Raw genomic sequence first — 22,595 nt, 5'->3', positions numbered from 1 at the left:
ATTGGTTTTGATCACAGCCAGGGTGCATGGCCAACTTCAAGAAGGAAATTTAAAAACATGTCGCAAGAACAGAGTCATTGGGTTGGTGCCTTGTGATATAAGAATGCCTGAAAATTGTAAAGCTCTGTGCTTGTTGACCTGTGAATCTCAGTAGTACTTTGCATTTTCTCAGCTGTTGCTTGGGGTTGTATGCTTTACTACTCACTGTCCTCTGCTTCATACTGACAGGCTCTTTTACGTGATAATGGGACTCTATGTGCTGCCTTTGTTGTAAATGCATCTGAAGCCATTCCAGTGTTGTTCCTTAAGATTTCATAGTAGTGTCAGTTGATTGACTACACACATTATACTCATGAATATGCTGTGTACTGCTTTTGTTTTGCAGCATCCATGCAAACCTTTTTATATTGTTTCTTTGCATTAAGAAAAAGCATCTTTGCTGATCTTCCATAGTTTGTTTAGGACAGGTGTCCACCCTCAGTAGCTTACTGGATTCTAGTGGAAGCTGCACCATGCTTAGCCTCTAGTGAAATACTGCCAATAAAAAAATGCTGGAATTTTGTGTAGTAGGCACAAACAATGTGAAACCATTCTTTGCTTTCCAAACTTCCCTATTCAATTTCTCTGTTTACTGTGTGGTAAGCAGCCTTCTCCTGTCCCAGAGCCATAGGCAGGCCATCTGTATGCCCTTTTCCAGTACTGTGACTCACAGCTGTGAGAGCAGCTTTCCTTTCCCAAGGTGGTGGAGCCCTGCAGACTGTCTGATCTAAATCCCTGCTCCTATAGCTCCACAGCATATGACTGGTGCTGAGACCCCAGAGGTGGTTGGGGGAGCCTGTTCTGAGTTGCTTGAGTGCTTCCGTGGTGTATTCTGGTGGAGTTTCTGAAGTCTAAATGCAGATTTCCCCTTATTCCTATCTCTGGCACTACTCCATGCACCCCCTACCCTTCCTGCTAGTTCAAGTTCCCTCTTTGCACTTCCTGGCTTTTGCTTTCAGACATGTCTTTGAAGCTTTCCTTATCTCACTCCTCTGCTTTGGGATATTGCTGCTGACTTCTGTAAAACCTTTTCACCTACAGATTGTGTAAGAGCCTACTCAAAATGAGACTGTTTCATATCTCTTCCTTCCATGCTGCCTGGATTTCTCTTGAACTGCACTGGGGATGTGAACCTCTTTCCTGTGCACCTCTGATTTCTGCCTCAGATGTCAGTTTTGCCTTACAGTGAGTAAACTCAGAGCCCAGGCTGCAGGAGACTCCACATTCACCTTTACAAGTCTGAGTCCTGTCTTCTGAATTGGTGACAGCTGGACTGTCTCACTGTAAGCAGAATTAGAACTTGAGAAGTATACTTTCCAAAAGGGGAAGAAAAAGTCTCAAGTTTAATGCTAACACACCCCAGAAAGGCTCAGAAGCTGAGCTTGTCAAACTCCACCTAGGAAAGCTGAACTGGAATTAGAACAGTTTGGCTGTTCCATGAAGCTGAGGATAGGGTGGTAATTGGGCAGCAGTCTCCAGTTTCCTTGCTTTTCCTCTGGGAAAAGCTCCCTCCATCTTAAGGTTCCAAGAAATCAGGCTAGTTCTTCTATAGGATTTATGGATAAAAAAACTTTTGTATGTTTGCCTCTTATTTCTTACATCTCTTTAAGATACGAATAGTGAACTTCAAAGAAGGCACCGCTCTGTGGAATTATCTCAGCCATATATCCAAGCTGGGGAAAGGGAAGAAGCAGGACAGAGGGTGCCAGCACTTCAATGGGCAGTGGGAGTGGGAATGAAAAGACTTGGAAGATGAGCAAGATAAGCAATGTGTCTGGGAGTTGAAGAGGCCTCAAACATGCTGGAGTGAGAACACAGGGGAACTAGTGGCTCTGCTGAACCTCCTGAGGATGTAAAGAAAGCAAGTTCTCTCTGGTGTTTGCACAGACGCCGTGCTGCCTCATGGCATGAAGGAGTTCCCAGCACCTTCCATTGCCCAGGGAACTAGCCCTGCAACTTCATGCTTTGAGGCTGACCTTGTGTCACAGTCAAATGTTGGTGAGCTGGCTGTGGGTCTGATACCTTCAGTGGTATCAGCCCCACAGTGAATTAGTAAAGGTCTGAGGACTACAGCAAGTAGCTTAAACAGTGTGACGTTGCACAACCTTGCTGCCCCAGTGCTCCTTGCTTGGGCAGTCAGAGTTGCTAGAGAAGGAAGAGGGAACCAGCAGCACTCTCTGAGGATGGTGATTCTTCTTTGGGGATTTCTGTATTAGCAGGGAGCTATGAACTACCCAGGCTCTGGCCAGCTGATGTCTCTGAAGCCTGGGTCTGGCCAGCCAGCATCCTAACCATATTGTTTTTCTCTGACTTGCAGAAAGTGTTGCCAGAAGCCTACACTAATCCCGTAGTCCTTGAGGAATCACGGCTGTGAAATGAAGGGGTGGCAAAACTGGGAGATACAGCCCCCCTCATTCCTATCTTTTCTACCTGCACCATCCTCCTGTCACATGCATGCCATGGGAGGGGAGCAGCCTCAGGACAGGAACCCTGTGGTTCCTTGTGGAGAGTGTGAAAGAGCAAAACAAGAAGGGGGTTGCTTTTGTCAGTTTTATCCTTGCATCATGCTGTTTTGGTGTTTGGGAGAAAAAGTTGGGAAAATGCTGTGTTCCCCCAATCCCACCATGTATGCTTGGAAAAAGCATATATGCTGAGAGGAAAAGCCACAGTACCAGGCTAACCCTGAGCATGATGGCTGTGATGTGAAAGGCAGAAGCTGGATCACACTTAATTCTGTAAACAGCCCTGGAAAAGCTGGCTCTATGGAAAAGGGATTGCTCTGCCTTGGTTCCCCTGATGCTCTGTGTTGCACAGGTAGTAGTAGAGGTCTCAATACATTACCAGCAAGTGCAAAGCAGTGTACCAGCTGCTGCCAGCTCTTGTTTTATTATTTGGCTTTCCCAGATGAAGTACTCTTAATCTGGATAAACTTCTACTCAGAATTCACATCAGAATGCCCGGATGTTCCTACATATTAGGAGTCTGATTAAGATATAATTATTAAAGAGATACCAATATGCCTCCTTCTAGCTCAAGGCAAGGACTAGTTCTGCAGCCTAAATCTAGCTCATCACTACATTAGCAACAAAAGTGAGTCGAACCACTATTTCCCTGGGCTGAGGACTGTGTCTTCCTCAACAATAAAGTGCCTTTTGCATGTTTCAACATTGCATACAAACTTCTGTGAAGTGTTATATTGAGCACACCAGCCAAGGGTGTGTTGCTCTTCCACAGAGAGGGGTATGATGGGAATCCAGCTTTGCTCGTGTGGAAGCTTCTCACTTCATAATAGAGAACAGGAGAAGGTGCCTACTTACCAGCATTTGTGTCTTCCAGACACTGCCCATCTGTATGCTGTTTATCTTCTAAACACAGCTGTAGATCCTTTTATCACTTCTCCATCCTTTCCAGCATCCCAGCCCTGCTGGAGACATCAAGTGTCCTAAAACACCTTAAGTCATGCTGTTACTTATGTATTATTTGAGTCAGGGGACAAAAGCTGTACTGAAGTGAAATGGCTAAAAATATTCCTCTCTGACAAACTATTTTTGACAAAACATTTTTTTGGATGAAATTTTAACATTTTTTGATACATGACATTTTGATACAGCCTGAGTTCAGTAAGTGCTTAGACAACACTCTCAGGCATGTGGTGTGATTCTTAGGGGTCCTGTGCAGGGCCAGGAATTGGACTGTGATCCTGATAAATTCCTTCAAATTCAGCATATTCTGTGACTGAAGTCCTATCTTTGATAGTTTGGGATTGAGGATGGGGTTTTAGAATGATTTTCAATAGAAATTTTAATGTAAAATATAAACATTTGAAGTGTACAATGAAACCAGACATATTCATATTAAATGATTGAAAACAGTCTACATGTGGCTCATTTAATAGCCTGAAATGTTCTGCAGAATGGAAAAAGCATCTTTCTGCCTAGTGCTACTGCTGTGTTCTTTCTCTCCCTTTGTTTCCTCTTTCTTCTGCATGTGAATTGCCTTCCCAGCTAGGCATTCCTGCTGTTTTTTTTCTGCATTCTGTGTGCTGCCCACTGTTCTGGGCATTATTTTCTCTAGGTCTAAGGAACCTGTTCCTGTTTTCTCCATCTTCTGTAGTTATAACTTGCTACACAGGAAGCTCAGTCCTCACTCACAGATTCATAGTTCGAGTTTGCTGTCACCAGCATGCTGCAGAAAGAGAGCTTCAACAACCCTTTTCATGTGTGTTATGTGAGCAGTCAGACCTGGAACTTTATGGCAAGGAGTCAGGGAAAGGTAGGTTTGCTGTAAAGAGAGATGATGTATTCTGCAACATACAGTGGAAGGTGCTGTTGGCTCCGATCTTCTACCCACTGCTGTGTAGCAGAAAGACAAACATAGCCCACTGCAGTTTTTTGTGATTTATTAGAAATGGCCCCTGGGGAACATACACATGCAAGTTACACAGCAATGCCAGGGGTAGCACCCATTCTCTCTGGTCCGAAGTGTTCAGCACATCCTGGATAGTTCTGCACCACAAGTACACTGGGAGAGAAGTCCTTAGAGCTCTGGGCATGCAAGAGACTTTGCCTGCTACCCAGGGAGTCAGTCACCAACTGCCACCCATAAGCTTTGACACAAACTCCATTGGGACTTGGTCTTTGACATCAGTCAGTTGAAATGTTGCCTGGACAAGACAAAAACAACTTGGTAATGACAGTGATTGACAGAGTCCGACACTGACCCACCAGTGGGAATGGTGTCCTGGACAAGTTCAGCTGAACTTTCGTGGAAGTCTGGCAGTGAATGTAGAAGATGACACCGACCCGCAAAAAGCCCTCAACTTCAGTTTTTCTTCTTGTTTTGTGATAGCGCTTCTACCTCCAGGTACTGCAGTCCAATCAACATCCCCATAATAGAGAAACCTGTGATGGAGATACAGGATGAGTTGTGTAGAAAACGCTGGACAAGAGATGAGGCATCCCCTCCCACCATCCCCATAGCTCACAGCTGCATGAGGAGTTTTTCTGGGCTATCACAGCTCCAAGGAGAGTATGCAGGGGGAGGATGCAGAGCTCTACTTACTTGCTACCATGAGGGGGGCCATAACTCCAATTGTCAAGGCTGCAGTGTGGTATATGAAGACCTCGGAGAGGAAGTGAGCGAGGGCCAAAAAGAAGGTAAAGAGTGTGATGTGATAGAGGCTGTTGAAGAGCAGAAAAAAGAAGGTTATCATATCATACTGTGGGCATGAATATGGCTGAGTAGAAAAAAAAGCAAACCTGCATGCTGCCCCATCTGCTCTCACTGGCAGCACAGAGGGGACTTTGTCCTTTGCCTCGTGAGGTGCAAAATCTCCCTGGGCAACAGCTGAGAGGCAAATGGGGCAGCATGTTCAATGGTGCATTGAAAGTCACAGGCGTTATCTGGCCTGAAGGAAGGTGAAGAGGGGAGAGCATGAGTAGGGCACCAGTGAAATGAGAAGTATGTGCACACACAAAAAGAAGGTGAGAACTGGATGAGCAAAGAATTGGGGTGACAGGACTTGTCTGACTTCAGGCTGCATCACCCAATGTCTTTCCACCTGTGCTCTGCTACCCTCTATGGGCCACAGCTGTTGAAAAGGGAGCAGGATCAAGAGATGCAAGATAAAATTCCTCAAAGAAACAGCTGATTCTTGATACCTGGCATTTCCACCACCCCCTAAAAACATATTGTTTAGTCCCTGCACCTCCCTACCTCAGATAAGCCTAGGCAATCCAAGCACATACTGCCAGGTGAACAGCGACTTCTGCCGCGGGGCTGAGGGAAGTACTGACAAAAGCATTTTAGCAACCTCCAATAAAGGCTTTGTCTAGCACAGACCTCAAGTCAGCTTGCTTGGAAACCCCTCTCAGAAACACTTCTGTTAGCACACGGAGAAATGGTGTGTCTCCCACTCAGCATCAGGCTGCTCCCCAGGCCTTGCTGTCGGTCCCAGGTAAGAGTGTAGGGAAGAAAGCAACCAGTTAAAACCACTGCAATGGGGCACCTAAAACTGTCCTAGTCTTTAGCTGAGCTGTCATAGTAAAAGAAGTATTGAGCATCAGTCACACCACAGCATTAGCAACTGCCTAATTAACAGAGCAACACAGGCATCCAGAAAATGCTTTCCAAGCTGGAGCTCAGAAATTGGTGACAGTAAGAGGTTCTCAGATGTACCAGTTTCTGACTGAGCTAAGAACAGAACTCAAACGCGCAGGCTGTCCCCACAGAGGAAGAAGCGGGCAGCAGCTACCACACAAATCCCACACTGCGATTTGAGCTTCTTCAAGGGAATGCTGTCGACACTACAGAAAGTTCAGGAACAGCTTTTGATTTCCCACCTCCTCTGTGCCGCCCCCTAAGCTCAGGCTGTGTCTAGCAAGCAAACCAATGGATTTCTCGGGTGCTGCTTTACATACGTCCTGTTACGGATGTCGATTGCGCAGAGGCAGCGGATCACTGATGACAACAGGGTCCAGACGCCGAAGGTCCGAGCCTGGAGCCCATTCACTGCGTAAAGAAGGAGGGAGCACATGGAGACCACGCACGGCCCTGCCTGCCACCCCTAGTCTCGCCATAGAGGCGCACGCCGGGCCCCAGAGGTGGGAGCCCGAGGACAGTCCAAGGCCCATGGCTGGAAAGCGACCTCCAGGCGCCAGGGCGGCCGGCGCGGCCCTTACCGAGGCCGGGGCTGGCGGTGTACAGCTTCTCTGAGAGGAAGCCGTGATCGCGGAAGCTCTGCAGGGTATTCCCGGCGGCGATGACCGACACCATCACCAGCCAGCTACGCAGCACGTTCAGGAACCGGCTCATCCTCCCGGCCGGCTCGAACCGCGCCCGCCGGGCCCAGGCCGAGTCCCTGCCCGCTGCCGGCGGCGCTCCCGCCCACGCCACCGCCCAGCGCTCCGATTGGCCGCTGCGCGCCGCTCCATGCGCGCGCCACGCCACGTAAACTGCCTCCCGCCAATCGGATCCTTCGCCGCGCGGGAGGCGTGCCCGCCTCGTCCCCGCCCACCTCGCGGGAGCCGGTGAGAGCGCCGGCGGGGGCGGAGTCGAGTGCGCCTGCGCAGTGAGGCGGCGGGGCGGCTGCGCGCCGGGGCGGGGCCGCCGCCCGTCGGTTGTTGTAGTAACGGGGAAGCGGCGGGAGGGGCCGGGGCTGCCTTGTGCGCCCGGCCCGGCGCGGCCTAGCCGTGCGGGGCAGGTACGGCTAGCACGGGGGCCCGCTGTCTTAGGTGCTCCCCGCCGCTCTTGCTTCTTCTGGGGCCGCCGGAGGTCGCCGTGCTTGGCCTGACGCGGGATAGGCCGGGCCGTAGCCGCTCCTCCGGGCCGGAGGGCCGCTCTTGCGCCGGTGGAGGCGTTACGGTGTCCGGCTGTCCCCGGGCGGCGGGGCGGTCTTGGCGGGCGGTTCCCGTTGGGGCTGGGCCGGCCTGGCGTGGGTGTGCGGCCCGAGGCGAGGCAGGGCGGGGCAGGGACGCGCGTTACCGGTAAGTGCCCGAGTGGTTCCCACGGGCAGGTGCGGAATAATCTGCTGGAAGGTGATGCTGATTTCTGCACTCTCGTGGCTCGGAGGTGATGTTTAACAGATCACAGATATTTAACAGACTTGTTGATAGTATTGTAAGAAATATGTACCGGCAGGAAGTGGTAGTTACCTCTTGCTGTCCTGCTCAGCTATTCATTCCTGCTTTTGATCCTTATTGCAGGTAACTGCTCTTGCAACTAGGACTGGGCTGTATGAAAACTCCCAAAGGAAATGCCAGTTGGGATGGCTAAAGATCTGGAGGAAACTGGCTCATCCTCAGAGGAGGAAGAAGATAATGTAGACACACTGGAGTAAGTAGAAAATACCTCTGAACTGTGTCTATGTCCTTGTGCTTTCTGGTGGATTTGTAGTAGATTGAACAGACAGATGCATTCCTTACCCTCTTGCCTATGAAGTGGAAGATGATTTGTTTGAGCTTTAAGCCTATGAGCAGGCTATCTACATCTGCAGCCTGAAAGACCACCACATTCATCAGGGGTGGATGTGCAGCTTTTCTTGGCTGTTCTGAAGTCCATATTTTCATGGTTTTCTTTCTGTCATGTTCCTAAAATGGGAGTGTTTTGATGATATATGTCTCTTTTTTTTTTTTTTTTTTTGGCATGTGTGGTTTTCTGGGGGCAGAGGTTTGTGTGTTTTTTGCTTGGTTTTTTTTTTTTTTTTTTTTAGTTTTTACTGCTCCAGAGATTAGAAATCTGCTGTACAGTAGATTGATATATGATGTTTTATGCCCTTTTTATAAAACTTTTGATTTATAAAAGTCTTTTGATAGCTCAACTACTAGACTTCATATTTCTTACTAGTAACAAATCATAATACTTATTCCATCTTTGTTTAGTAACTTCTTTTAGCTTTGCTTGTGAAGGAATTGCTTATTCTTTCCCACAGCAGAATCACTTTTGTTTCACCTGGACCTACTTCACTGTGTTCTGTTAGGGTTTTTTTGGATGCACATTGTGACTGAGTGCTCAGCTGCAGACTACAGTGACTTAAGACATTTAGAGGAATGTTGCTTCATAGCAAGTGGTTGGCTTGGGTTTGCTGGATCCTCATGGGTGGAAAGGTCCAGAACTAGCTTCACCTGGAATGTAACTGTAACAGTATGTCTGCATCTAGTGACCGGGGGTCATGCTAGGAATGAATGACTGTCACCTGGAGGATTGAGTCTTGCTGCAAATCCTCAGGACAGGCTTAGTATAAACTCTTGTCTTGTTGCCTCAGCTCATTTTCTCCTTATATAAGGCTCTGGCCTGTAGTATAAATTCTGAAAGCTTCTTGGGACCCTTCCAATCTGATTAGCTAGTTATACCCCAGTTGTAGAATTTTTAAAAAAATATTTTTGTAGAGGTAGCAGAAGCAGGTAGGAGTGCTGTGAAGTTAATTTGTCTGGGTGATAATGGTAGTAGCTTTGTTAAGAGGATCTAGGCTACCCTTAAAAGCCCTTGTGCTAGCATCAGAAAGTTGCCCTTCTATCTCTGTTCTTTTCTTCTAAGTGTTTGAGGTGTTTTGTCTTGTCTAGCTTCTCCAAACCTTTGGCAGACAATGATCTTTCATTGTCTTTTGTATATCTCTGACAGTTATATCTCTGAAAGTTATCTCTTTTGTATATCAAAATGCTTTTGTATATCTCTGACAGTTTTTGTATTTCTTCTTGTTAGTGTAGAGGTGTCTTTCCAACCCCTCAGTCTCTGTTTTCTGTTAACTATTTAATGTTTCTAATTTCCTTGTGCAGTGGTAATAAACAGCCTGAGTTTTATTTGCCTAGGGAGGTTGACAGTTTTTCTTTGTGTGATCCTAGAATTTGATATAACAGGTCTTAATTTTTTTTTGGTGTGTCTATAATTCCTCTGAGGAGATGATATTTTCCAGTGTACTCTTGTTTTGTACAGAACTGATCACTGCATCTCAGAGCACTTACGCTACACTGGGGGGCATCGTTCTTGAATTCTGGTCTTGCATTCCACTGTATCTGACAGGAATTAAAAGGGAAGAATACACAGCTTTATCCATTGTGTTGAGCCAAGTCTGTTGTAGTCCTTCAAACTCTGCATGGTTGCTTTTTTTGTGTGCTTCAGACTCCAATATTACAGCCAGGCTGACTGCACTGATTTGCAGTTCTAAAATTGGAGGCTGGAACCTGCATTGCAAGGTCTGGTTATGTGGATACCAGCAATTGTGGTTTATCATGAATTATAGATCTTGTTTTCAGGCTATAAATTCAGAGAACTGTACCTGTGAAAGCTCATGAGGCCTCTCTTAAATTATACCCATTAAAATAAATACAGAACTGAACAGGATTAAACAGAACTTGGACTGGCAAGACCAACTCAAAAAGAGGGTGATCTGGAAGATTCTCCTTATAGCTGAGTACCAAGGTGAATTGTGATGCCACTCCCACTACCAAAACCTGGCCACACAAAACCTGTCCTACAGCTCGTGCATTTGTGTGGCCAGGTTTTGGTAGTGGGAGGGCTATGGCAGTGGGTGCTGTGAGAAGTTGCTAGAAGCTTCCTCCATGTCTGATAGAGACAATGCTCCAATATGGACCCACCACTGGTCAAGATGGAGGAGCCCAGGAATAATGGTAGAAACACTACTGTGATAACATATCTGTGAAGGGAAAGAAACGTTATTGTATGGGGGTAATAGTGCTCAGAAAAGAGAGGAGTGAGAATATGTGACAGGAAGAGCTCTTCAGCCACCAAGGTCAGAGGGCAAGGAGGTGCTCCAGGTGCCAGAGATGGGATTCCCTGCAGTCTATGATGAAGACCATGGTGTGGTAGCTGTGCCCCTGCAGTCCATGAATGTCTGTGGGGGTGCAGAGATCCACCTACAGCTCATGGAGGAGCTGCACACTGAAGCAGGTGCATGCTCAAAAGAAGGTTGGGATCCCATGGAAAGCCTGTGCTGGAACAGACTCCTGGGAGGGATCTCCACACCCATGGAAAGAGGATCCTACTCTGGAGCAGATTGGCTGACAGGACTTGTAACCCTGTGTGGGACCCATGCTGGAGCAGCCCTTTCTTTAAGTACTGCACCCTGTGGAAAGGGATGCATGCTGGAGCAGTTCATGAAGAACTGTAGCCTGTGGACAGGATTCACATTGGAGAGGTTTTTGATGGACTGTCTGCTGTGGGAGGGACCCCATGCTGGAGCAGGGTATGGGCTCCCCCTGAGGAGGAACAAATGGCAGAAACAGCATGTGTTGAACTGGCTGTAACCCCCGTTCCACATTTCCCTGCACTGCTGAGGGGAAGGAGGTAGAGATTCCGGAATAAAGTTAAGCCTGGGAAGGAGGAAGGGGTGGGGGGAAGGTGTTCTTAAGATTTGATCTACTTCTCGTTATCCTGCTCTGATTTTGCTTGGTAGTAAGTTCAATTAATTTCCACAAGTTGAGTCTCTTTTGCCTGTGACTGTAATTGGTGAGTGATCCTTCCCTGCCCATAACTCATAAGTCTTTTGGTAAATTTTTTTTTCACCTGTCTAGCTGTGGAAGGGAATGATGGAGCAGCTTTGGTGGGTGCCTGGCATCTAGCCAGGGTGCAACTTGGAGCCATCACAGATGCCTAGCATGTGTGTGTGTTGAGTCAGCACAGGCAGGGCTTAGGCACAACCACAAAACTGCGTCTGAAATGCAAAGAGTAAATTTCTTTTTGTTACCTTGCTCACTGGGGGATCCCCGAAGCAACAAGCAGAGGCAGTCACTGTGGAGCTTGGTCCTTGCTAGAGAATCACTGAAGCTGCTGCTCATTTTTCAGGGATTCTTGCAGGTGTATTTTACCACTGTGCTTTGACCTTTCCCACCATAGGGCAGGAGTCTCAAGCATGTTCGATAGAGTGCCTTGAAATCTGTTGCAGTGCTGTGCCATCTGACTTCAGATGTTCTACTTGTGAAACACACAAAGACAGCAGTTAGTATGTCACGTGTATTTTTCTACACTCAAGCTGTAAGTCATTTAGGCACGTTTACAGTCCTCCTCACTAATCTTCCACTATTTTCACCAGCATGTTTGCTTATGTCCTGTCCACAGGCTAGGTGGGTAAGTATGGAGAATTGCTGTGTCGTTGTTGTAACTAACTGCTGCATGTATGAGGCTCAGCAGTTGCTTATACTGACTGTCTTGTCATTTCAGGGGTCATCCATGTATCAAGTGGACAGGTGGTGGCTGCAGGCGGGTCCCTGTCTTGGTGTTTCATGCTGAAGCCATTCTGGCTAAGGACAGCTACCTCCGTCTAATTGGAGGTGGGTGCTACTATGTGCCAGCTTTTGGCTTGAAGGCATGAGGTAAAAGTCTCTTACCTGATGGTCCCTTCACTTTGTGGTGGAAAGAGGACATAGTAGGAAATTAGAATCCTCTCTAGTCTCTGACCACTGAGACATTCAGAAGTGCTTAATCCGTTGGTGAATGCTTATAATGTCTTTGTGATAGTGTCTGTCCCTCCACTGGGCCCTGATGTGTTTTGAGTTGTAACTGCTTGCAAATTGAACTTGGAGGCCTTGCTAGAACTTAGAACCAGAATACAAATTCACCATAGCTAAGACCTTAAAATCAATCATTGCAGTGAGTTTTGAGAGAATTTCACTGGGAAATAAAAGCGGTCAGCCCCACAGTTGAACAATAATAAGCTGTAGTAACAAATCTGAGTCTACAGCCTCACAACCCCTAGAAGGCCATAAACAAAATGGTTCCTGGCAGCACTTGAGTTGTGAGACCAAACCTGTCTAGTGTCAAGTAAGGGAGAGCCTCTAAAGAGGCTGGGTTGTTATAAACAGTCACTTTGGATTTGAAAAGTTAGTACTTCTGGGTGTGTATAGCTGGGAGCTTGTTCTGGATTTGCTGAGTTGGAGAAAAGCTAAAATGTACTCAGCTTCCTTTTGTGAAGGTGCTGACACTTCTTTCTTCTCTTGCTTTTTCCTTTCTTAGGTAATTGGTGCTTTCGTTTCTAATATCCTATCCAAGCAGAAATGCTTCTGGCTCATTGGGGTAAGGGGTGGAGAAGGTGGTTTATATGTGGAAACTCCTGATCCTTTTCATGTGAGTTACAAATGTACTTGGATGGTGCCAGAAGCTGATGGTAATTGTAACTCACATTTTTACTGGAGCGTTGGGTCTCTTCTGCTTTTTCTCACACGGCTTAACAAGTTTACTGCTGAATAGAGCAACTTGTTAAATTTCCTCCAGCTTTGTCTTGTTCCTGATTATGCTACTTCTTGATTTTTGACTTACTTTTGTTGATAGAACATATCTCCTGAAGTTTAATCTAATCTTCACCCTTTTATTCTCAGTTTGAATACATTTGTAAACTGCCTTTTCTAGGCAGTTCTGTATTCTAGCATTGCAATTTCTTTCTCTACTATCTTTGAACTCTTTTTTGGATTGCCACATCCTTTTATATTACAACTCACCTCTAATCTTCCTACTTGCTTTTGGTTTATCTTATACCTGCAGGGCTGCCTATTGCCTTTGTTTTTATGACTTTCTACTTCCATAGTGAGTTTTTATTTTCTTGTACTATTCACTTTTTCTTACTGTATTTGCAGTTATTTGTTGGAAGATTGGTACAGGTGAATGAGATGTAAACAAAAATTCAGTACTTTATTTTGGATTTTCAGGATCTAAAAAGTGATCACATAATCTAGCCATATCAATGAGAGGCATTAGACTTGATGACTTTTAGCTAGAAATACCAATATTGAATAGAGAAGAAAGCTGAAATCATGTTTGGAGTGTTATAAAGCAATCTGTATAATGGAATGTTTAAAAAAGTGGGTATTTTTTAGGTTGTCCTGTGCTTTATTTTTATATGATTGGGTTTTGTGATACTACTATATTACAGCTAAGGATTGATGTAAGTCAGTTGAGTGATGCTGATATTGGCATTTCATATCTCCCTTTGCCTGTTATATGCTGCTACTCTCTGTGAATTAAGTGCAGCTGTACTGTCTGAGTCCTTTTCCTTGGTGGCATGACTTTGGTTTATTCTTCCAGGTGCAGACTGTAATCCTGTGTCTCTTTGCCTCCTCACAGAGCACTTCCACATGTCCTATAAGATTGTGCGGACAGACAGCCGGCTGGTTCGGAGCATTCTGACTGCCCATGGATTCCATGAGGTGAGCGCAGCAAAATTCTGTCTGATTTTGTGCTGGGTTGGGAGGTGATGATAATGTTTTTGGATTCTTTTTCTGTGGATTTTTTTTTTAACTCTGCAGGGTTAGAACCAGGAAGTTGCTGTGGAAGTGGCCTCCCTTGAGGTTTTTTTGTTTTAATGTACTCTGCTAGTCAGACTGAAAATATGTCATCTTGCTCCCTCAAAGGAGAACCCATTAGTCTTAAGCCTTGAAAATTAGGGGAAAATGAATGCTGAAGTTTGGTCATGTGTTTTTTCTTTTTGCTTTTAAAGCATCACACCCTTGGGAAGATCTGAAGAATTTAATTTCTCAGCCTTTACAAGCTTTCAGAAGTATTGATGTAGTATTTGACACTTCTCTTCTAGCACCTGTCTTTCTTTAAAGAATGTCCTCTATGCAGCTAATGACAATTTGAGAGATGTGTAGGGTTGATTTTTTTCAGAATAATAGCAACTTAAGGAATTGATCTGACAAGTTTCCTGAAGAGATTTAAAGTGCTTTACAAACTGTGTTTAAACCATCTATGAAAATAAATCTCACAAATTTGTTTAAAAAATTTGACATGGTTATTTTCCAGCATGGGAATACCTTAGAGTAGCAGTTTGGCTGGAGTTGCCCTTTTATTAGAGATAGTAGAGGAGACTGTCTTAGACTAGAGTTGCTTTGGCCTTGTAGATCTAGGGACAAAGTGGTGTTGCTTTTCATTAGTTCAGTGGTTTTGTATGTGGTGTTTTTTATATTGCATTTTAGGTTCACCCTAATAGCAGTGATTATAATCTCATGTGGACAGGATCACACTTGAAGCCCTGCTTGCTGCGTTCCCTTACAGATGTTCAGAAAGTCAACCATTTCCCTAGGTAAGGCTTTGATACCATGTTTATTGAACATCATTGTGGTGATTTGCAAAAATCTGAACATAGATACCCCTTGAAAAATAGAGCATACGTGGTACTATAAAATCCCAACAGACTGGGCCAGTGCCACTTGCTGTCTTCATTCTTAATGGTCTTTGGGTTTTTTGGGGAATAGTAGATCAATGATAATGTTGTCTGTAGCCCAAATATTGGATTTAAAATTTTATTTTCTTTATTTGATGATAAATTATTTGTGACTGTCATCTTTTTAGTTAGAGGGATAGTCTTATGTCCCCAGCTAAAGTTCATATACCACTGTTATAGTCAGTTAGTTTATAACCACCGTTACAACAGATTGCTGTGCTTCAGTCTGTCTTGGGAATTGGAAGAAGTGCCACAAACAATATTAGTACAGCCATAAGGTAGAGGCAGTAAAGCTGGTGAGGCAGTTAGGGTTTAGACATCTGACAGGTTAGAGTTTAGACATCTAACGAGGCTACAGATACTTCTGTAACTAGGACAAAGGGTTACTGTAATGTCGGGGAAGAAATAGATACAGTCTCTTGTTTTGGGACTTCAGGTCATATGAACTGACACGAAAGGACAGACTGTACAAGAATGTCTGCCGAATGCAGCTGACCCATGGGTTCAAGACGTTCCATATCTTACCTCAGACCTTTATCCTCCCGACAGAGTACCAGGACTTCTGCAGTAAGTGAATGGCTGATGATGCCCAGACATAAAACAAAATAATGGGATGTGAGGGGAAGGGAATTATTTTTAATATCCTAGCCTTTTGATCATGCCAGTGGTTAAGGTAACAAAACTAGAGGAAGCTGGGAAGACAGTAGAAAAGGTCCACATGATTTCTTTATGTAATTTCTACTCTGCTGTTTACTTTATGCCTGTGTAAGTTTTCAAAAAGCTGATGTGGGGTTAAGAATCCAAAGTGGAGGAGTTTTTATGTGCACAGTGTTGTTGATAATCAGCTTCACAATATCGCTGCCTAATGCCTGGGAATGCTGAAGTGAGAAGTGCCAAAAGGAGGCATAGGGCAGAAGAATGAATCTATCAGAGCACCGTGGGGGGCTTCAGGGAGGGGCTGTAATAATTGCAATGATTCCAAAGGGGTGGAATAACACATCAAAAAAACAGACTTTGTGGAATTCTCTAAAGTGTTTACTGCAGGCAACATTCTTGATTCTTGCTCCCCTGTTAATAAGCAAAATGGAAAATGTTGCAGACTTGTGCTGTTTTCTTTTAACCAGATACCTATTCTAAGGACAGAGGCCCATGGATAGTGAAGCCTGTGGCCTCTTCCAGAGGTCGAGGTGTCTACCTGATAAATAACGTAAGTGTTCACTAAAAGGACTGTTCTTCAGTAACAGTGTCTTCAAAACTATGTTGGCTTCCAGGCAAGAGGCATGGAGGCATCTAACTGGACACTGGCCTTACTCTCAATTTCAGCCATATATTGGTGAGCAATTCAACAGCCCTGAGCAGCTTGGAAGGCCTGCCTGGGCCTGTGCTGTGTAACCAAAAGCAGTCTCTTTTTTATGCTGTGCTCATCTTGCACTCTACCTTCAAGTCTTAGCTTATTAGGAGCAAGTTTATACTCCCTGAGACAGTTTGGGAAGCTGTGCTGCTTCATGCTCTCTTTGTGGCTGACAGTAGGCTGACCTTGTGGAGATTTCCAGAGCTGTCCTTAGTTATTTCCCTGCGTGACCTAAACACTCCTCAAACAGACCCCTTGTCTCACACTTCCCCATGGAAAAGACCAGTTTAAATGAACCTTGATAGAGTAGGAAGTGTATGAGTCTTAAAGCTATGTTATCTAAAGGCCAGTGTGTCCTTCCTGAGGTGTAATGGGGATAGTTCCTTGAAATCAATGTGCAGGTTTGTAGTGCCTTTTGCTCTTTGTGGGCTTTGTAGGGAGTGAGGTTGTCATAGGTAACAAATACATCTGAACTGGAGCCAAACACATGAGGGGATTCCAATAAATATACTCAACAGCAAAATGACTGTTGAGTCATTTTGTTTTCACTCATTCAAACTCCTTTAGCCTTCCTTGCACTGAAGGGGTCATGCTGCCTCATCTGTTCTCTTCTTGGATCATTTCCCATAAAATAAGGGAGCAATTTGCCAAGTGTATGAGGTAAGTATTTCCAGAGCTACACTCAGTTTTTTCTTTGCTTGAAAGGGAGGAATGAGCTCAGGCTCACATGGCAGTTGGCCATGACCTGGGGAAAATACCCTTCTGGGACCAATACCTCTTTGTGTATTTCTGTTTGAGAAACACTGCAGCTAGTTTGGCCCACAGGCCAGTTTCCTTCAGTGTTATGCCGTTAAAAGAGTGTCTTTCAGAATCTCATCACAAAAGTTTTTTGAAAACAACAATAACCCCTCCAAACAAATAACAAACCTTTGCATTTCTCTGATCCGTACGGAACAGTGTGTCACTTCTGTGTGATATTTGAGGGAAGTTGAGCTTGTCCTCTCACATTCTATATAAGCATTTTTTATGCTTAGGTTTTCTGCTCATGGTGCTGGTGTTGTGGCTGAACAAATGCAAAATTGAATAAAGGCAGAATCCTGTGATTCTCTTGCCTCTTTTGCAAACTGAAGGCAAGAAACTGAGAGCCTCTGTTACTGTCTTGTAACTGAGTTTACAAGAGAGCCTTCCATACAGCAAAAAGTAAAAGCTTTTTCAACAGATCCCGTAACTTTGTGACGTGTATTTGTCATAGCTTGAGCTTTCTGTTCTTACCTACAAGTGTAGCTTCTTTTGGGTACAGGAGCTCCTGCTGTGAACTGAGATTCAGTAGAAGGTAGTCAAAAAGGTTGGATACCAGCCCAGGATGTAGTTATAAAGATCACAAGTTAAGTAATTTTCTTCACTTGTGACTTCCTTACCATCTGTAGTTACCTACTCCATCCTGGGTCTTCTAAACCTCTTTTCCATGTCTTTGGTTAAACCCTTGAGAAGCAAACAGAGTAACAGGCACTTCTTAGGTGTGGGTTTTTTCTCTCTATTTTGCATCATTGCCATGTGGCTGTTAAATCTGTATGCTTCTCTGAGTATTTTACTGGAAAATTCAATGAGCAGGTTTTTTGGCAATGTAATCATTCCCTTGAGGATCTAATTACTTTCAATGTGTTGTGAGTGACAGTTATGTGTAGGCACACAGTTTGTGGTAATTGGGAATGGGGCTGCAGCTGAGCCTCATCCCCAGTGGGTACAGCTGTGAGAAGCAGGTGAGCAGCACTGACAGCAATGAGCCGTGGAGTGCCCAGGCACTGACCAACCACCAAAGGGAACAGAAGGCACACAGGGGCAGTGCATGAACATGAGGGGTATAAAAGGTTGGGCTGAAGAACAAGAAGGGCAGGTGTTTGAAGTTTTCAGATGTGGTATGGTGTTACTCTATGGGTTGAAGCCTTCTGATATTGTATGGTGATACTGTGTACGGTGGCTGTCTCAATAGTGGCATGTGCTGTAACAATTACGTTTTTTCATTTTGGTTTTATTTCTTCCTTCCCCAGACATAGTTATTGGTATATTGGGTAGCTGTACCAACCTCCTTTAGGAGGCAAAGGCAGGAAAAAATGGTGGATTTGATCTAATTTCTTCTTATGCCTTACATCTGCTGTTTTTTTCACTCTTAAATTCTCTGTTCTTTTGCAGCCGAACCAAATTGTAGTGGAAGACAATGTCTTGGTGTCTCGTTACATCAGCAATCCCTTGCTCATAGATGGTGAGTGTGCTTAGGAATTGCTTTTCTCCCTTCCCCCAATCCTGCATCTGAGGATCTCTGCAGCCTTTGGAGGAGTTTAGTTGAATAATTGAGTGCTCTAGCTTGGTCTAGCATCAGACAAATGTAACTAGAGACTTCATTAAAACCTGTAAGTTTTACAACTGGGATAGGTTCAGACACCTATGTCAGCAGCAGATAATGGGCTATTGCTCTCAGAGTCGATTGAAATTCCTCAACTAGTTATGATGTCTGAAAGATATTTACAGTCACTGACTCTTGCAAACTGTGTTTCAGATTTCAAGTTCGATGTGCGTCTCTATGTTCTGGTTACATCCTATGATCCGCTCGTTGTCTATCTCTACGAGGAAGGATTGGCCAGGTATGGGAGAAGTCTTTGTTTTTTGGTGTACCTGCACTTGGTGATCCAGACACTTCTTGGCTTGCCTGTCTACTCCTGAAACAATAGTAAAATGAGGAAAGTACCAGTTAGGGAATTCTGCAGAGTTTAAGTAGATGATACTTCATCATGCTGTGTCCCATCAGGTTTCTTCATATAGATTATAGAATCTTGAGTGAGGATTTTATTGTTTTTATGTATAATTAATAAAGCAAGTTTTCAACTCTCAAGGGTTAAATGTCCAAACAGATTGTCACTGGCATGTTCATTATCAAGGCTGAGTTCTTCTTGAAACATGGGATTGTTGATACCTTTGTGCCTCTTCTCCATTCTCTGAGGGGGAGGGAATCCAAGCTTTTTCAAATTTATCCTAAAAAAAAGTAGTTGGAGACCTGTTAATGAATAAGCTCAGTGACTCATTCATTTCAATAACTCTTCTAAATTTTAGGTCAGCATTTGTATTTTCTGCAGTATCTACTAAATTGTTTTAGGCTAGTTCACTGTTTTTGCCCTGCAAGATAACAATTTTCCTTTGCATGTAAAATGTGAAAGACACCTAGAATCAATACTCATCTACCAAAAATACCTGTTTTATTTTGTTCCAGAAGTTTAGCAAAATATTTGTCTGTAGTAACTAATGGATTTGAAGAAATCACCTCTCTGAATTCCCAACATCAGAATTTTGACTGTAGTGATGTTTGAGAAAAGAGCACCACACAACTGTCTGCAGGAACAGTTTTAAGTAATATTGTATCTTTCTTACAAGCACATCTAATGTATTCAGAATATCTCTAGGGTTCATGCCTGATATGGCTCTGGCTTGGGTAGATACTGAATCCAAATTATCCTTGTCTCAAGAAGATAATGAATCCCAAAGAATACATAAATAATGACCCCACAAGAAATATCCATTAAACTGATGAACACCCTTCAGGTGTGTTGTGATGTGCCTCTGCCTGCAAAGATGATGTGAAAACATTTTCCCCTAAAAGGAGGTAGAAAGGGGAAGCTCGTCTTCATAAGTGGAAAGCTTAGCAACTATTTCACTTTAGGAAGGGAGCCTTAAACATGCCAGACATGCAAGACTTTTCTCTTGGGACCTGGCAGGTAAATTGTTAGCTGCTAATAATGGCGTATTTTTGGAAAGCGAAGAGGGAATCAAGATAGTGTAGAATTCCAGCATGTTCTCAGAATGGGCAGTACATAGCAGGCCTTCAAAAATAGGATTTGCACCGTCGTTAATATCTTAAAAGTGGTTCTGCTGGTCTTGTAACAAAGGAGTTTACTTCTGGGAAAATCCATCTGTATAAACACAAGTGTTCTATTCTGAGGATAAGTGTGCATTCTTGCCGGTAGAGTAATATATTTTGCTTGAGGGTAAGAATGTGGAAGTGCATATCTGGGTATCCATTCAGAAACGGCAGTCTCAACAATTCTGGGCTCTCAGTCTTCCATGCCCATCTTCTCAATGCCCATCTATCAGCAATACTTGCAAATAACTTTTCAATGTTCTGAAATCCTGAGCAGTTTTACATGTGTTTAGAGTCCATTGTTTAAGTTAAAATCAAATCTGGTGCCCATGGTCTCGACACATGACAAGTGGAACATATGTCTACAGGACACTACAGTATTACTAATTAAAGTTTTCCTTTCTTTCAAATTCCATTCCATCCTTCAGCTTTCTGTGAGAGGTAGATAGTATATGGAGACTAAACGTGGCACTAGGTATCTTAATGCTACTTTGTGGTATGGTCCACTCTACCAGTACAACTATGGAAGAGGTGTAGAGGAAATGAAAATAATGAGCTGTTATCTCTCTTCCAAGAGAGATATCTGAGCTATGGTGAGTAGCTCTGATTCTGTTATTAAACTTCAGCAGCCCACTGAGCAGTTTCAGCTGAAGTGTCAGCTGTGGCTAAAGACTTGTAGTTGAATGCTCTCACATGATAGCTGTATGTTAATTGCAGACAGTATCTTTAATTATCCTTAAGCTTTTCCCATCTACTGTGGCTGTACAGCTGGTATGTACATGCTGCAAGTGCTGGCAAGCTCTCTTTGGAGGACAAGGCTCAAGGTGAGCAGAGGCTGATAAAACTTTAGGTGGGCTGTTCTGGGTGGCCTCCAGATGGCACTAGTGGTCTTCAGTTGTAGCAATTTGTGTTTTCCCCATACCCTGCGTTTGCAGAATCAGTTGGTGAGAGGTAAAGAACCTGGAGTTACTGGATTATGGCTTCCTTTTTAGCTGTTTTGCCATTCATTTTTGTGTGAGTTATGTGTTGGGAGAGACCGTTGTGTTGCTTCACATAGTGTAATGCTTTGGTTTAAAGGTGGGACAAAAGTTTAGCTCTGCAGGGGGAGGGAAATGTTTTAACCTTGGGGAGTAGAAGCTGCTTTTAATACTTTGCTTAAGGAAAAAAAAAACAAACATGCTGCTTAAGGGTAGAAACAATTTCTAGCAGAGAACTGAGAGGTAATATCAGGACCTGGAATCACAGGTAGTATAAAAGCAATCCAAGGTGAAAAATGCCAGCAGAACAAAACAGTCTGGTTTTGGCACCTCAGCTAGTGCTTGTGGTGTACTATGGTGACTTCCATGTTTTGAATTTGCTTTCTGAAGGCGGATGGTCTCTGAAGTGTAGTGAGGATGACCTAGCTTGGTGTTTTTAATTTTTTGTTTCCATTTTTTTTGCCTGAAAGGTCATGTTCCTCTCTAGTGTTATGCTTTGCATATTCCAAGAGGAACCTGACTGTTTTGGTAAACTTGGTGGCCTCTACCAGAAAAGGAGTGCTATGAGGAAACCATAAGATGTAATGATCTTTACAAGGAACAGACTTGGTATAACAAACATTTGTGATGTTTGACTGGGTATTTCCTTAGGCCTTGTTTCTTCTGGCACAGTTAGACTTGTCATGACATGATCTAGAGTGGAATTTGAAGCTTCAGAGCTGAGGAGAAGTAAGAGATTGTGGATGCAACATTTTTGTACCTTCTATTTCACTTTCCAAGCTTCATCTGAAGGAGATAGGAAGGGTATGTACCCAGGTGTGTGTAACAAAGCTTTCAGCTGTTGTGCTACAAGTACTAAATAACTATTTGGTTTGCCCATATTAAAGTTCTTTCTCTTTTTTATTCTTTTTAATGCAGTTTTTCAGGAAGATAATGACTTCAAAATGTTTGTCTGAGGCTTCTTTTTTTTTTTTTTTTTTTTTTTTTTTTTTTTTGTTTGTTTGTGTGGTTTTGGTTTTGAGTTTTGTTTGTTTAGGTTTTTTTTTTCTGTTTATCCTCTAAAAGACTACTGAGTAGAATGTAGGAAGCACTCATGTTGGGTAGGTTCCTTTTCTAGCTATTTCCACCCCACTCCTCTGGAATAAGCTGTAGAAGGAGACAGAGCCTCAAGTGAATAGAGTCAACTATCAGACATCTGGAGAGTTATTAAGAGTGGTATCAGTGAATGTCAGTGAATGTGCTGTGGTTTTATCTTTTCTTACAATACAGCTTTTCTAGTCATACCTTCCTCAAACTCTATCAAAACTCCTTGCATATTTTGTGCCTGGTGGATCTTTAGAAGGAATGCTGCTAGAAAGTTAATTTGGAGATATTCAGTGATCTGTTTGGAGGGAGTGGAGTGGGGTGGGGATTTTCCTCTCTCACTTGAGGCTTGAAACAAGACTGAAGCTGTGCATAAGACATAAAGCAGTACTGGGTGACTTAAGATCCTCCTGTTGGATTGAAATGTGTGTTGAACATTTTTCTAGTACATACTAAAAAAAGTAAATGTAATGTGCTGCCATACATCTGTTAAATTGGCAGATATTTAGTAATTTTGTACTGGAAAAGACAATTATAATGTAGATTGGTTGTCTGTGATCACAGCCTGGA

The 22,595-nt window shown here is 43.8% G+C and overlaps 3 protein-coding genes across 12 annotated transcripts in view; 2 read left to right on the top strand and 1 right to left on the bottom strand.

The window, feature by feature from the left end:
* Positions 1-3,910, top strand: part of FLVCR2 (FLVCR heme transporter 2) — a 33,332-nt gene extending 29,422 nt beyond the window's left edge. For 2 of the 4 annotated variants that reach the window (XR_008437619.1, XR_008437617.1), the window contains 2 exons: positions 1,226-1,322; positions 2,357-3,910. Coding sequence is in view for 1 of the 4 variants with exons in the window: in XM_053980838.1 (XP_053836813.1) it covers positions 2,357-2,413 (57 nt within the window). In the remaining 3 variants the exon portion in view is untranslated. The remainder of the gene's footprint in view (positions 1-1,225; positions 1,323-2,356) is intronic. The other 2 variants (XM_053980838.1, XM_053980837.1) reach the window with 1 other exon arrangement.
* A 511-nt stretch (positions 3,911-4,421) lies between these two features.
* On the bottom strand, positions 4,422-6,939 carry ERG28 (ergosterol biosynthesis 28 homolog). The gene is made up of 4 exons (XM_053980839.1): positions 6,720-6,939; positions 6,459-6,549; positions 5,101-5,219; positions 4,422-4,940 (listed from the first exon to the last, which is right to left on the bottom strand). Exons 1-4 carry the CDS (start codon positions 6,850-6,852, stop codon positions 4,861-4,863), a joined length of 423 nt encoding a protein of 140 aa, XP_053836814.1. The 5' UTR covers positions 6,853-6,939; the 3' UTR covers positions 4,422-4,860.
* A 197-nt stretch (positions 6,940-7,136) lies between these two features.
* TTLL5 (tubulin tyrosine ligase like 5) overlaps positions 7,137-22,595 on the top strand; it is a 131,267-nt gene continuing 115,808 nt past the window's right edge. For 4 of the 7 annotated variants that reach the window (XR_008437431.1, XM_053979192.1, XM_053979189.1 and 1 more), the window contains exons 1-9: positions 7,138-7,240; positions 7,743-7,872; positions 11,713-11,822; positions 13,609-13,691; positions 14,460-14,566; positions 15,144-15,274; positions 15,832-15,914; positions 18,249-18,318; positions 18,613-18,697. Coding sequence is in view for 6 of the 7 variants with exons in the window: in XM_053979192.1 (XP_053835167.1) it covers positions 7,793-7,872; positions 11,713-11,822; positions 13,609-13,691; positions 14,460-14,566; positions 15,144-15,274; positions 15,832-15,914; positions 18,249-18,318; positions 18,613-18,697 (749 nt within the window). In the remaining variant the exon portion in view is untranslated. Of the gene's footprint in view, positions 7,241-7,742; positions 7,873-11,712; positions 11,823-13,608; positions 13,692-14,459; positions 14,567-15,143; positions 15,275-15,831; positions 15,915-18,248; positions 18,319-18,612; positions 18,698-22,595 lie in introns of those variants that run through there. The other 3 variants (XM_053979195.1, XM_053979194.1, XM_053979193.1) reach the window with 2 other exon arrangements.

The sequence above is a fragment of the Vidua macroura genome, chromosome 6 (assembly GCF_024509145.1).
Source record: "Vidua macroura isolate BioBank_ID:100142 chromosome 6, ASM2450914v1, whole genome shotgun sequence".
In the NCBI taxonomy this organism is placed as follows: Eukaryota; Metazoa; Chordata; class Aves; order Passeriformes; family Viduidae; genus Vidua; species Vidua macroura.
This window is presented reverse-complemented; position numbering and strand designations above follow the sequence as displayed.

Coding starts and splice junctions, on each gene's coding strand:
- ERG28 (XM_053980839.1), bottom strand. CDS start 6,852: ATGAGCCGGTTCCTGAACGTGCTGCGTAGCTGGCTGGTGATGGTGTCG. Junction 5,220..6,458: donor ATCGACATCCGTAACAGGAC/GTATGTAAAGCA, acceptor GCTCTTCAACAG/CCTCTATCACATCACACTCT. Junction 4,941..5,100: donor GGCCCCCCTCATGGTAGCAA/GTAAGTAGAGCT, acceptor TCTCCATCACAG/GTTTCTCTATTATGGGGATG.